This window comes from Onychostoma macrolepis, chromosome 24 (assembly GCF_012432095.1).
Source record: "Onychostoma macrolepis isolate SWU-2019 chromosome 24, ASM1243209v1, whole genome shotgun sequence".
In the NCBI taxonomy this organism is placed as follows: Eukaryota; Metazoa; Chordata; class Actinopteri; order Cypriniformes; family Cyprinidae; genus Onychostoma; species Onychostoma macrolepis.
This window is the reverse complement of record NC_081178.1, coordinates 8,549,936-8,565,570: the sequence shown is the minus strand read 5'-3', so window position 1 is coordinate 8,565,570 and position 15,635 is coordinate 8,549,936. Positions and strand designations below refer to the sequence as shown.

General features: G+C 37.4%; 1 protein-coding gene across 2 annotated transcripts in view; it reads left to right on the top strand.

The window, feature by feature from the left end:
* ek1 (eph-like kinase 1) overlaps positions 1–15,233 on the top strand; it is a 79,230-nt gene extending 63,997 nt beyond the window's left edge. The window contains exons 12-18 of one of the 2 annotated variants that reach the window (XM_058765953.1): positions 2,594–2,655; positions 6,020–6,229; positions 7,057–7,206; positions 8,382–8,575; positions 9,460–9,597; positions 11,233–11,329; positions 11,452–15,233. In XM_058765953.1, coding sequence (XP_058621936.1) covers positions 2,594–2,655; positions 6,020–6,229; positions 7,057–7,206; positions 8,382–8,575; positions 9,460–9,597; positions 11,233–11,329; positions 11,452–11,457 — 857 coding nt within the window. In that variant the 3' untranslated portion in view covers positions 11,458–15,233. Of the gene's footprint in view, positions 1–2,593; positions 2,656–6,019; positions 6,230–7,056; positions 7,207–8,381; positions 8,576–9,459; positions 9,598–11,232 lie in introns of both variants that reach the window. The other variant, XM_058765955.1, reaches the window with a different exon arrangement.
* The last annotated feature ends 402 nt before the right edge of the window (positions 15,234–15,635 follow it).

The window sequence follows — 15,635 nt, the reverse complement described above, 5'->3', positions numbered from 1 at the left end:
CTTTCCACAATGCTTAGACATTTAGAATAGATTGGCTCACCACGGGACGCAGTGGATGTTTGAGCGCGCACGCGTGCGTGTATGTGAATACTGTCTAATTGAAGCGCTTCTAAAACTGCTGTAGCATCGATCACCCTTAAATGTGCATGCATGGAGAAGTAGTTAGGTAATTTCATTAACGTACCTATCAGCAGAACCATCAGCCATAAGCTAGAGTAGGGAAATGCACGTCAGTTTGATCTGATAATGCAAACAACGGTAATGTCAGGAAGATGTTGCGCTTTATGTTTGAATGCGCTCTATATTTCAGTTCTGGTGGCCAGAGGTTTGTAGGTTGAGGCAAGGAGGCCACATTATCCAGCTAGCTCATTGTCAAAGTAATTTGTCCCATGTTGATAAGCTAATGCGTGATCCTTTCAGATATCCTTCGCCACGCTTGTCGTGTGGCTTCGATTCTAAGGGTGTGACCGATACATTTGTGATTTACTTACAGTGACAGCTAGGACATACAGTGCAACCCCCATTCATCTGAAACCACAACTGGCAACGTCTTAGGGCTTGGTGCTATAAATAGCTTGTTAGGGCTGAATGGGGTTTTATTGGATTCAATTGGGTTTCTATTTCTTTGTGCTTTGCTGAAGTAGAGATTACAAAACATAATGAAACCATTGACTCTTCGCTTGTAGCCTCACCCGCAAATCTCAAATCTGCAGGCTTAAATTGTGTTTTGAAATTGACAGGGCAGATGTCTTGTTATCTTTGTCCTCAAGGTCTTCTGCTCACATTTTCTTTTACTTCTTGCATTGCAGCGAGAGGTGTGCAAAAGTCACAATGCAGAGGCTTGTGATGTCCGCCTGCGTTCATATGGTGATAGAAGTGGTGCTTTACTGATGCAACGTTTTCAAGGTTTTACCATGCAAACTATTTAACAGTTAAAGCACAATGTAACAATTAAAGTATCAACATATTTATTATAATATATAAAATAAATAACAAAAAAAAAAAAAAATCACATTTGATCTCACTAATCAATTAGTAAATTGGAAAAATTGTTCATGCTTTTTGTTTATTTCTATAAAATGCATGCATGTTAACTGGACCATCCTGAATTTGTCTTGAATTTTTTTAATAGATTTTTCATTCCATTTATTTGAATTTGAATTATTTTAATCTAAAAATAAAATGAATGAAAACAAAAAACCTCTATTAATTTACAGGGAAATATATTATTTATTAATACATATTACATATATAACATACATTAAATATGAAAAAAACATCACTTAGTTAGTTTTTCTGTTTTAAATGCATATTAACTGGACCAGTCTATTTTCTATTATTTTGTTTATTTTTTTATTTTTTAATTTAATTTAATTCCTATGATTTTAATCTAAAAATAAAAAACAATTAATTTACAAGAACAATATTATAATTATAATAATAAATATAAAATAAATAACAAAACATCACTGTTTGACCTCACAAATCAAATAGTCAAATGGAAATAAATGTTCATATTATATTTTTTTTGTTTGTTTTCTCTGAAAAACCTGGACCAGCCTTATTTATTTACATTATTTTATTTAATTTTAAAAATGGAAAAATATGTAAATAAATAAAAATGACACTAATAATTTACATAAACAGTCCCTATCAAACTGCGGTTATGTTGTTTCCTCAGTGTCACAATGGTGATACCTCAAAGATCACCTTGCAGCATTCAAACCTAAAACCTGTAAGGCTAGGCACAACTATGGGCTGCTCACAAAAATGGAAAACATCTCTAGGGCTAAACGGCATCTCATGCTGGCGTGCGTCTGGTGCCCCGAGGTGAAAGTTTCCGCCATGCGTTACATCCATCAAGCATCTCTGATAATCAGGATGGATTAGCATGTACTCTTCCCTGTGAGAAGGGGGGTCTCTCTGACTGACAGCGTGTTATTTGGGTGGAATCAAGGGAGAATTTTTAATCACTTTCAGCAACGCAGGTGTGATCTCCCCATATGAGTCTCTTGCAGCTGTGTCTGCGACATAGCGAAGAGGTGAACACTTTTCCCATTAGCAGATCTTTACACCCCTTCATCTTCAACCCCCCCCACCCCCAATACCACCCCCAGGGCAATTAATCACCACACCCCCTAAAAACCTCCCTCCTCACTTGTCTCCCCCCTTCATCATCCTCCCTCCAAAAGGAACTCATTACCATTTTAGGTATTTCTGGACAAAGATATTCTCAGTGGACAGCTCGCTCTAATTATCTGCCTGACTGTTATTGAGAGCTTTGATTAGGGGCTGTCACTATGAGTAACAGGCAGCAGGTAGAGGCAAACGAAAGCAGGAACGAGGGGCTGTGAAGTCGCTGGGGGTGGGGGAGGTGTCCGCTCTCTTTATCTGCATGTTTTTCTCTGTCAACTTGGAAATGAATTAAATATAGGACACAAAAGCGCCAGCCTCTTCCTGCCTCTCCACTGTGTCTTTTCTTATTCTCCTGTGAAAAAAATGAAACGTCTTTCTCTCCCTTCTGCGCTCTCTCTCTCTATTTTCCACAATATTTCACACTTCCCATTTTGTCTCCTCTTTCTCTGTCCCTTAGGTAAGCCTGTGATGATAGTGACAGAGTACATGGAAAATGGATCTCTGGACACTTTTTTGAAGGTGAGCGTGCTCTATTTTGTTCCAAATGATGGAGGCCAATTTGCACCAAAGGAAATGCTGTGAAATATCACAGGAACACAAAGCAGTCGTCCGGCTCTTCCAGATTGGGCTCGACAACTCGTGTGTTCACACCTCTCTATGCCTGGTTTTTCTTTGTGTCCCTGAGCTTGTGTTTTGTTTCCTAGCTTAGACCACCATCGTTTATGCTTGTTTGGATCATTGTGTTCTTGAGAAGAGTTGTTTTATAAAGACAATATTTATTTATTTATTTTTTTACATAACCATCATATTTAAGTCAAAGGAGATTACTGAAATATTATCATGAAAATATTTACTTTATATTAAATTGGCAGTGTCTTCTACTCACTGTAAGACTAATATTAGATGTGTGAACTTGAAAAGAAATGTTTTTAATTAAATGTGAAATGGTGAAAGTGTGTTTCAATGTGAATTTATAGATACTATTCATAATATGTGAGAAAAATCGAACGTGTGGTAATGTATTTATAAAATAATTGTTTTTTACGTTCTCATTGAATTAAAGTCAAAGCAAAGTATTGAAATATTATCCTGAAAATGTTTACTTTCTATTACATTGACAGTGTCTTCTTATAAGACTTGAAGAGAAATATTTCCAATTAAAATAAATTTTTATAGCACTTTTCACAGTCACTTTTGTTCCAAAATGATTTTAGAAATATTAAAATTGACATTCATTTTATTTAAATAAAAAATATAAATGATCCCATGATTTCCAACCCATCTTCAAAAAGAATTAAGTTTGATACATACCTTAAAGTATTATATTAATTTATTACATTAAAATATTCATTCATATATGTACATATGTATGTGTATGTATGTATGTATATACAGTCATGGCACCCTTGGTAAATATGATCAAAGGCGGCTGTGAAAATTAATCTGCATTGTTAATCCTTTAGATTTTTTTATTTAAAAAAATCACAAAAATCTAACCTTTCATTGGATAATAAGAATTTAAAATGGGGGAAATATCATTATGAAATAAATGTTTTTCTCTACTACACATTGGCCACAATTAACGGCACCCTTTTGTTCAATACTTTTTTAAACCTCCATTTGCCAGTTTAACAGCTCTAAATTTTCTCCTATAATGCCTGATGAGGTTAGAGAACACCTGACAAGAGATCAGAGACCATTCCTTCATCCAGAATCACTCCAGACTCTTTAGATTTCCAGCTCCATGTTGCTGCTGCTTCTCTTCAGTTCACCACTCATTTTCTACAGGGTTCAGGTCAGAGGACTGGAATGGCCAGCAGAAGCTTGGTTTTGTGCTAAGTGACCCATTTTTGTGTTGTTTTTGAGGTTTGTGTTTGGATTATTGTACGGTTGGAAGATCCAAACATGGCCCATTATAAGATTTCTAACAGAGTCAGTCACTTATTGATTTTTTTATCTGTTGGTATTTGATAGAATCCATGATGCCATGTGTCTAAACAAGATGTCCACGACCTCCAGCAGAAATATAGGCCCACAACATCAAAAATACAGCAGTATATTTCACTGTACACATGTGGGGTACTTTTTTATCCCTGTGTTCACCAAACCCATCCTGAGTGTTTGCTGCTAAAAGCTCATTTTTTAGTTTCATCTGACCACAGAAGCCAGTCCCATTTGAAGTTCCAGTCGTGTCTGATAACTGAATATGCTGGAGTTTGTTTTTGGATGAGCTAGGAGAATTTTTCTTGAAACCCTCCCAAACAACATGTGAGTGAATGAATGAATGAATGAATGAGGCATTTATATAGCGCTTTATTGTGTATTGCAATACACCCAAAGCGCTTTACAATCATGTGGGGGGTCTCTCCTCAACCACCACCAGTGTGCAGCATCCACTTGGATGATGCGACGGCAGCCACAGGACAACGGCGCCAGTGCGCTCACCACACAGCAGCTACAGGTGGAGAGGAGAGAGTGTCATAGAGCCAATCAAGTGGATGGGGATTATTGGGAAGCCATGATTGACGAGGGCCAGTGGAGGGAATTTGGCCAGGACACCGGGGTTACACCCCTACTCCTTACGATGAGTGTCATGGGACACTAGTTTTCCCAGGAGGTCTCCCATCCAGGTACTGACCAGGCTCAGCCCTGCTTAGCTTCCATGGGCAACCGGTCTTGGGCTGCAGGGTGATATGGCTGTGGCCATGTGGTGATGTAGGTGCTGTTTGACAATTTTTTTTTTAGGTTTTCTGACCCCGAGACTCAACTATTTTCTGCAATTCTCCAGCTGTGGTCCTTGGAGAGTCTTTAGCCACTCAAACTCTCTTCTCACCATGCATTAGGACGATATAGACACACGTCCTCTTCCAGGCAGTGTCGTAACATTTTATGTTGATTGGAAATTCTTAATTATTGCCCTGATGGTGGAAATGGGAATTTTCACTGCTCTAGCTCTTTTCTTAAAGCCACTTCACTAATTTGTGAAGCTCAATTATCTTTTGCTGCACAAGAGAAATATATTCTTTGGTTTTTCTCATTGTGATGGATGATTAAGGGAATTTGGGCTTTTTTTCCCTCCTATTTATATTTATGTGAAACATGAAGCCATGGCTGGATAATTTCATGTTCATAATCACCATGGAGTGCTCAAAATTGTGAATATGAATGGGAATATACTTAGATATTTATAGATATAGATATTTTACTCAAAAGAATTTCTAGGGGTACCAATAATTTTGTCCAACATGTATTAGAGAAAAACATTTATTTCATAATGATATTTTCCCCCATTTTAAATTCTTATTATCCAATGAAAGGTTAGATCTTTGTGAATTTTAAATAAAAGATCAAAAGGATTAGCAATGCAGATTAATTTTCACAGCCTTCTTTGATCATATTTACCAAGGGTGAATTTTTTTAATTATTTTTGGCCATGACTGTATACACATACGTATATATGTATATATACATATACATACATACATACATGCATACATATTAGATAGGTATTCATTGAAAACCCCTGCACTAACAAACCACCATCCCATTATTATTCCAATATTACCATGCAACCCTAGTTAACAATCAAAACATTTACGTTTTCTTGCCAGAGGGTATAATGAAACATCATAATTTGGTTAGTTGGTTACTTACTTGCCATTGCTTGCATAAAAGCCTGAATGATTATACAGTGATTGCAGTTAATGGCTCATGCCCTGTAACATGTGAGCAACACTATTAATTAGGGAGCCAATGAATTATGAATTACTCATGAGACACATTCAAACATGACCGACTGTGCCAGAATCCAAAGAGGTTGAACAAGGCAGGAAATAAGCCACAGGGATGAGAATTTGACATGAGAACTCTTCATTTTGTGCAGAAACACGACGGGCAGTTCACAGTGATCCAGCTGGTGGGAATGATGCGTGGGATAGCTGCAGGAATGCAGTACCTCTCAGAGATGAACTATGTGCACCGGGATTTGGCGGCACGGAACATTCTGGTGAACGGAAACCTGGTGTGTAAAGTGTCTGACTTCGGGCTGTCGCGTGTGTTAGAGGATGATCCCGAGGCGGCATACACTACACGGGTGAGAGATCATGCTTCTGCTCTCCAGTCTCATTTTAACTAGATTTACTATGCAACAGTTTTGTTGTGATATGTTAAAAGAAATATGATTTGATTGAGAAGAGAAAAAAAAATCAGACACAGCGAAATATATACTTGCTGACCTGTAGTCTGGAAATGAGGTCACGCAGGACTGTCATAACAGCTATCCAGACTGATGGATGGCTAAACATCTACTCAGTGTGGGTGTGTGCCTTTCCCTGCCTGTGAATGCATTTGTACATGGTTTTGCTGGAAGATGAGTATTAAAAAATGAAAAATAAAGGCTGGACCAGCATTCTAGAGCAAAAATAAAGCAATGGCTTTTTTAATTGAAAGGAAGGACTTCCTTTACCACAGCCGCCATGTTGAGTGTTGCAATTATGCCTAGTTATGTTTCAACAAGTGGCTTGTCTCCTCCTTAGTTGTCCATACATTAATGTTCCATATGTGTCCTCTGATGTCCCTTTGTGACATATTTTGATTAAAAACTGCTTACCGCTAATCACCAGTTTTGGACAGGGTACTCAAAAAAAAAAAAAAAAGACATGTAGCTAGCTAAGCTCCCAGTTAGCTAAGCTAAGCTAAAAGCTCCCCTTTAGTGAAAGTAGCTACAACCTACATTTCAAAAATAGGTTTCTATTAAGCTATTCCACAACTTGTGATAATAAAATAGCTTCATTACTGTAAAGCTGCATGATTTTAAAAATAGCAGTGCTAGTACTTTGCTGGTGATCACCTATAGCTTTGCTATTTGTAGTGATGCTGCTTCACAACACCGCTAACCACTGATTTTGTGCTGTGTTTCAGGGGGGTAAGATTCCCATTCGATGGACAGCCCCTGAAGCAATCACCTACAGGAAGTTCACATCAGCCAGTGATGTGTGGAGCTACGGCATTGTCATGTGGGAGGTGATATCCTATGGGGAACGACCATACTGGGAAATGTCTAATCAGGACGTGAGTAAATTCTGAAATTAAATAATACCATAGTTACACTGCAAAAATCTCTCACAGTAAATGGACGCATCTGGAAGTTTTAAGAATTAATTTTGTGAGCTATAATCATTAGTGTTATTTTATTATGTATATACTATTATAGTATTATTAATATTTTGAATTGGCTTTTATTTCAGTATCTTCAGTTTTCATTTTAGTTTAATTTTAAGTTTATTAGTTAAAAAAATATATAGTTTTATTTCAGCTTTATTTAATTTCATTTAAATCTTTTTAGATGTTTTCATCTAATATTTAGATTTTCTTTTATTTAGGCTCTATTTTCAATGAATAGTTTTAGTTTTTAGTTAACTGTAACAAACTTTGCGCCACTTAATTTTTTAAACTTGAGAATCCCTATCGATTTGTAATAAAAGCCCTCTGCCAGAACACTTCAGTGGGACTGGAATTTAAAAAAAAACCTCCCAGGCTTACAAAGGTAAAAAGATTAAATGCATCTGGAGGCTGAACATTTCCAGATTTCAATTCACAGGCCACTGTAAAAGAGGGAATTTGAATCCGCATCAGTGGGTTCTTGGCAGATTTTCCACACCAGAAACCATTTTCATTTATTTATTTTCACCTTGGGAAGAGATCTTTGCTCGGGATTTGGAAAGAGGCTGCTCGGGAAAGAGATTGAGACATTTGGGAATGATTCAAGCCTGTATACTCGACATGTTAAAGTGGAGCACGAAAAACGTTTGCATGCTTGTTAGCGGATGCAGTTTTATTGTGTTGAGGGAGCGGAATTCAAAAGTTCCATTCAAGGCGTAAACCACAAAATCCATCTGTCTTCCTTTCTTTGCCATGGTAACAGGCAATGGAGCGTTTCAACGGTTACAGTCTTCCAGGCAAGAGTTAAGATAATACGAATGTTTGCATCAAGCTAGTTTATTCTTTCCCTTACGGCGGTATCATTTCATAAAAGGGACTAAATTAAACAGCTCTCCTCTTGCGCTAACAAAGACGGTCTCATCCGAAATCTCATTCTCACTTCAGTCACAGATGGATAAAAAATGAATTAATCTAACTCCAAACAAAAGCAAAATGCATTAAGCGAGGAATACATCTGCTCAGTATTCATGAAGCGTATACGCTGCTAATGTATGATTTTTAATGTGGAATCTTCATCCCTCCAGGTGATAAAAGCTGTAGATGAAGGCTACAGGCTACCGGCTCCAATGGACTGTCCGGTGGTGCTTCACCAGCTCATGTTAGACTGCTGGGAAAAGAACCGCAGCGATCGGCCGAAATTTGGGCAGATTGTCAACACTTTGGACAGGCTGATCCGGAACCCAAGCAGCCTGAAGCAGCTGGCCAACACTGCAGTCTGGTGAGCCAAATGCCCTCTGCGGATTAGATCTCAATTCAATAGAGGTGATCCGCTGGGATGTGTGTGGTGGTTTGCAATATATAGCTCATGAAGAGCGTTATTATGTTTCTCAGGTGTGTGATAAAATCGGAGGTGTTTTTCGCAGTAATCCAATAAATTCAAAATAAATGAAAGCGATATCCAACTAATCTAGATTGAAGCCAGATGTACGTCAGTACGAACTTCTTACTTTCAGTGCATGTTTCTCTCGATCAGGAGGGGGGTTTGCGGTGGTCTTGGCTGATATCTGATTGCCTGTCTATCCCTCTGCTGCATTTTGAGGGTTGCCAAATAGAAGGCAGATGGGCACTGGATTGTTTAGCCAGTGCTTGTCACAATTAAAACGGAATGTGCAAACTGAATTTTCCCACAAACCACTGGAACAACTCTGCTTGTGTTGTTGCTATTAAATAAAATAGGTTTAAATCTAAATTACTCAGGATTGTGTGTTATAATGGAGGCTATGCAACAGAGAGGGAGAGAGTGACAAAGACACGATTTGGTGCAATCTGCCTCCCTTCTGGATCTGGAAAGCCTAACATGTCCAGGCAATGATAAGCTTTTGATAAACTGACACAAACACACACAAACTTGAATGCATGAAAAAAGCTAGTTTCTTACCCTTACTAAACTGTGTTTGTAAATGCTCACATCAATGAAACACTTACGTTGAAAGTGTAAGCTGAGAAAAAAAGCATAAATCTAAATGGAATTTTACCAAAAACACAACCTCAAATGGTTACATACATTTGACATCCTCACAGACCAATGCAGAATGCTTTCTTCATGGAAATTCTGAAATGACATGGTAATATAAGACCATTATTCTGACTGTCCAACCATAGGGAGGACCCGGTGACTCCAGAGGCAGGGGCCAGTACGGTGGAAGACTGGCTGGACTTGATTAAAATGGGTCAGTACAAGGAACACTTCTCCAGCGCCGGCTACGTTACCCTGGACTCAGTTCTGTATGTCAGCACTAGGTAAATAAAAGCTACACTAATTTATGTTAGTATAAAATGATTGGTTGCATTTCAAGAGACACTTCACTGTGTTCTCAATGGTATATTATCTCACTGCATACTAAGAATCAAATTGAGAATTTACAAACTGTGCACTGTATAAAGCTGCAAAATGTAGTGGCATTCCACACATATCATATGTTGGAAACTTGTTTACAGTTTACAACTTGAAAAAGTGTTTACAGCGTAGTATTTTTTAAAAGTATGCAAAGCCATATATAATATACAGTGTTAAATGGTGTAAACAACGTGACCTCATTACTTGGCAGCAAATAGCATCCAGTTATCCTAACAAACATGATTGTTCTGCATTTTCATCCAAATGTGTGTAAAGATTATTTTGCTATCAAAATGAGTCCACCAATTGGTTTCATATGCATTTCTCATTGCATTATGGGACTACAATATTCCACAGGCATTAGTATGCAACAGTAGTATGCTTAAATGTCACGTGACCTCATTACGAGTTATCAACTTAAATTATTATCATTTTCTTTTTTTTTAATCTATTATCAAGATTTATTTTTGTGTTTTATTTTGATAGGATAGTTTAGAGTTGACAGGAAGCGAATTTGGAGAGAGAGAGGGGGGCAGGATCGGGAAAGATCCTTGAATTAGTATTCGAACTCAGGACGCCTGTAGCACAACAGCACTGTATGTCGGTGCAATGCCCACAAGGCTATCGGCGCTGACATTATTATCCATTTTCAATTCAGTTTAGTGTAGAAATGTTGTAACTTTTGGTACTTTATTCAAATATTGGGTTACACTTTACTTGAAGGGGTGTGCATAAGACTGACATGACACCTTCATAATCATGACATGACATATGTCATGAATATGAAGGGTTTTTATGCATGTTTATGACAACTGTCATTAAGTGTTATTCGCTCAGTTAATGCAAAGATGACATTGTTTGAGATGTCTTTGTTATGGGCTAGGGTTAGGGGTAAGGGTAGGGTTAGGTTAGGGATAGGTCAAATAATGTCATCTTTGCATTAAAAATGACATAACTGAGCGAATGACACTTAATGACATAAACATGCATAAAACCTCCTTCATATTCATGACATGTGTCATGTCAGTCTTATGCACACCCCTTCAAGTAAAGTGTTACCAAATATCGTGCAAAAAATAGCTTTAGTTACGATTAATCACACTGTAAATGGAAGTTGAGTGCATTGCATTATAGGATTCAATGTGTGCTGTGCTTCCATGCATACAGAAAACCTGCATTCTGTATACAATTAACATACTGTAAAAATAGTATGAGTAATATAGTAGTGCAGCATTCCAAATATACCAGCTATGTTGCAAAATTGAATGCTATTTACTGCATGTTATGCACTGCCTACAATTTTGAAAAAGTATATGTTAAAAGTAAGTTATTGCTTGTAGGTTTTGTGTAAAATACTGTAACTTTAGTTAGTTTAATCAGTATTATTGTGTCAAATAATGGAATGTATTGCATTGTTTGATACCATATGTGTGCTCTAAAAATCTGGACAATAGGCAAAAATAGTATGAGTAGTATGCTATTGCGAACATAACACTTTGCTAAAGCATTTTCTTCCATCTCTTTCGCTTCTCTCACAGTGAACTGGATAAGATGGGTGTAGCACTGGCAGGCCACCAGAAAAAGATCTTATCTAGTATCCAGTGTCTTCAGGCACACCATGGGACTCAGGTTCAGGTATAGCGCCTCACCTCAACGCCCTCAAACCTGTTCCGCTTCCCCTGATGAGGAGATTGGGAGCGTTCTTGCCACATGGAGGCGTCTTGCTGCAAAATGACTCTGTTTTATCTCTCTACCAGCACTGAAGTTCATCAGCCCTACAGGAGAATGGGCCGGTATCTTCCCCTTTGTGATCAGCATCCAGAAAGGCAGTAGATCGCTGCGGATGTCCGAGATTGTGAACTTGGATATCTATCCATCCAAGTGAAGGAAGGACAAGAATCAACACCATGTGACATCACAGCACTGTGAACATCACGCTTCACTCCTCATTGTATAGAAGAAAGACCTTGAGAAGAAACACCGATTGTGTCTTGTGAATCTTTTAACTGTTTTGCGAGCGATTTACTAGTATGATTTTCTTCAATAAGACGCTTAATGTGAACTGCGAGGGTGAGGAAACCTTCAGCTAGATGACCTTGCAAACTCGTGTATGTGGGAATAGTTTAGAAACCTTCAGACTCGCCTTTAGAAAGCAATGAAGCACTGATCTCTCTTTCGCACATACGCACACATTTAAACGCTACATAGAGGGGCCGCTCCTTGACCCCGAATGCCACTCCGGACTGCTCCCCTCGGCAGCGTCTTCGGAATATGTCAATTCCACCGTGGAGATCCTAGAGTTCAGAGAGCCCACGCTTGTCACTTTTGACAAGTTCTGACATCCGATGTGCAGCAACAGAGGAACGAGAGACGTTTAAGGAATGAAAAGTAATTGTTGCTTCACAAACAGAGACTGGACAGCGTGACGATGTCACGAAGAGGGCAGATGTCGTTCCTTCCTTCACACTGGCAGCAACTTTCGGTCGTCTTTTTCAACACGTTGATGTGGAGCCGCTTCATTTGATGTGGCTTTTCTTTGCGTATTTAAAGTATTTCGCCTCATTACGTGCATTTCATCATGAACGTGAGCATCTTTTTTGGAAGGAGGAAGGATATGTGTTGAGCATTTTATGAGGGAGACTTTATTCCTAAATCATCCTGGTGTTGATGGAGCTGCACTCGGTGGACTGTTGAACCTGTGTTTGTGTTGGACCCCGTTTAGCGTAGAGGTCTGATGGTTACCGAGTGCTTGGTACCTTCAGATTACATTTCCATATGATAACAAAATGGAGGAGCTTAAACATTTTAGCATACAATTTCCATGTTATTTCATGCACCATGTTCACAATCCCATGTAAAAAGGTGTCCGCAACAGATGCTGGTGCTTTAAAAATAGCTTCATCCTCCATTTTCTGGTTTCTCGCCCCGTGTTTCTTGGCAGTGCTTTGTTCTGCGCTTGGAAATGTGTGATTGAAGAAGAAACGATTGTATTGCAGTAGAACTTGAGACATTGTACAGTGTTGGTTATTGTATTTGTACAGTAATGACTTAGTGTTTTGAAGGTTTTTGTCAGTTGTAAATTAAGGCAAGGTGGTAACTCTTATTTTAACCTTCAACTTTAGCTTTGGACAGACGAGGATTGTGAGGCTGTAGAATGTAATGGATAATTTAGCTTTAAGGTGTTGGGGAAAGCTAAGCATTCTCAGGACTGTTGTTTGTCACTCATACGTGATTCAAGATGGCAGCAGATCAGACAGAACTGCCAACTCAGTTCTGTCATTTATGGATCCACTTCATGTTCGATGCTTTTCGGTTTCATTGTTCTTATTTATTTTTTGTCATTATACAGTAAAAAAAATACACTTTCTTTCTATGTTTTGTCTTGTTTTCCAATAAACATCAGAATTGCTTAAGATTTTAAGAATTGTTTTCCTTAAAATTACTTATTTTTCTGCTCTGAAGAAAAAAAAAAAGTTTGTCAATTTAGAACAAAAATTTAAATATTCTCTGAAAAAAATATATTTACACTACTGTTGAAAAGTTTGAGACCAGCAAAATATCTTTGTAAGAAATTAATACTTTTATTCAGCGAGGATGTATAAAATTAGTCAAAAGTGACCATAAAGACCTTTTAATTTGTATATTTTTTCCTCTGAAAAATACTGTTCTATTGACATTTTTATTAATGGAAGAAATCACCGTTTCCACAAAAATATTAAGCAGCACGACTGTTTCCAGCACTGATAATATAAATAAATGCTATTAAAACACAAATCAGCGTATTAGATTGATTTCTGAAGGTTCATAAGACACTGGAGTAATGATGCTGAAAATTCAGCTTTGCCATCACAGGAATAAATGACATTTTAAAATATATGCAAAAAGAAATTGTTATAATAAATTCTAATAATATTTCGCAGTATTTCCATTTTTACTGTATTTTTGAACCAATAAATGTAGCCTTGGTGAACAAAAGAGACTTGAAAAATATGATTGACCCCAAACTTTTGAACAATAGTATATCTTATCTTTATTAATTTATCTTGCATTGATGCTTATAAAACATTTTATTGGAAAACAAGACTATAGAGAGTTGGTGAAGTTTTTTTGCTGTGCAGATGCAAACCATGTAGGTGAAACCGTATTGATTTAATAAGCACAACTTGAGCAGTCTGGTAAGGAAAATGCTAAATAAATTCAAAGTTCAACTTTTTTTTATTATTATTATTCTTTTTTTTACATTATTTATAATGTTGGCACACATTTTCTAAGTGATGCAGAAGAAACAAAAACAGTGTTATCCTCTCATTCTGTGACCTCTTGTGGGAAAGTGTCCCTTTGGCTCATTGAGTTACATTTAATTGAAACCATAAAGAAGAATGTTTATTTCTTCTGAATATTTATTGATGAAAGTCAAGGTTATAATTGTAATAATGGGTGCATCTGCTCTCTCCTTTTAGTAATTCTTAATTAGGAGCTATTCCTAATTGTCAAATTACTGAAACATATGTGCCTATTCTGATTTGTAATTTCCCATGCGGCAACAATAACAGCGAATAATTTAATGAGGCATTGCAAAAAGCATCTTCCAGCACAAAACAATAAACTTTGAATTCTTGGAGTGATTTCAAAGTTCTAATTTTTCATATTTTTAGCTTATAGCCCACTATTGACACAAACATGCACACAAACACTCACAGTTCAATGCAGTAAAAATTGTCTTGAAGCATTTTTGACATTCCTTTTGCTTTTTAAAAATAATAAATGCAGTTGTTTGTGTTTCATTTTGTGAAGTACTATTATACACAGAAATCTCATGCATACTTTGTTTGGTCTGGCAGTTTACACAGTCCACACTACATGTTACTGGGTTACCTGCACATTGCATCAGGACCTGGGATAGACATTTTTAGCCAAGATAGTGAACACACAACTTAAAGTTTGATTGCCAGGTTTGAATATCAGCCAGGATTAGCAGTGAGACAGGAGAATAAATAAATGTCACTCAGCGGTCGAGACGTGTAGCGCTGTTTGAAAAATATTAATGATGTGTCTAGAAGTCATGAATTAAACTGTAGGAGGCCACTCTCTTGTGGCCGAAAGATTCAGTATTACAAAATTGTTGGATGGTTTTGCAGTCGTCCTCTGTAACTCACTGTTCCAATCAGAACTGTTGTTTTGTTGTACGGGTAACCGCACCGTGCATTACATAATTAAATCATATCTAGTGTACCTGCGTTGAAGTGTACGCATGTGATGCACTTTGCCACCCACTTCTAAACTGGAGTATTTCAGCCCTGAGTGTAAAAAGCCTCTCTGGCTTGTAGGAGGTCAGTAATGGATACATGATCGGATAAGGCCATGAAGGGTCACTGAGTCATTGACTTTAGCAAGCCAGGTCCTCAGTCAGTACCTTAAGATGTTACCTCTAATTTTCTGTGTATCTTTTGTTTTGAATTTTTCAACATTGTGATCATTTGTGTACCGGTTTGGTTATTATTTCATAAAGCTCTTGTTGAATTGTATGCATTTTAAACATTGTGTCGAATAAATATGTTAATATTTTTAGCCCTTTGTTATCATCTTTTATGATTATCCTATCTATCTATCTATCTATCTATCGTTCTATCGTTCTATCTATCTATCTATCTATCTATCTACTGTATCTCACAGAAGTGAGTACACCCCTCATATTTTTGTAAATATTTCATTATATCTTTTCATGTGACAACACTGAAGAAATGACACTTTGCTACAATGTAAAGTAGTGAGTGTACAGCTTTTATAACAGTGTAAATTCGCTGTCCCCTCAAAATAACTCAACACACAGCCATTAATGTCTAAACCACTGGCCACAAAAGTGAGTACACCCCTAAGTGAAAATGTCCAAATTGGGCCCAAAGTGTCAATATTTTGTGTGGCCACCATTATTTTCCAGCAC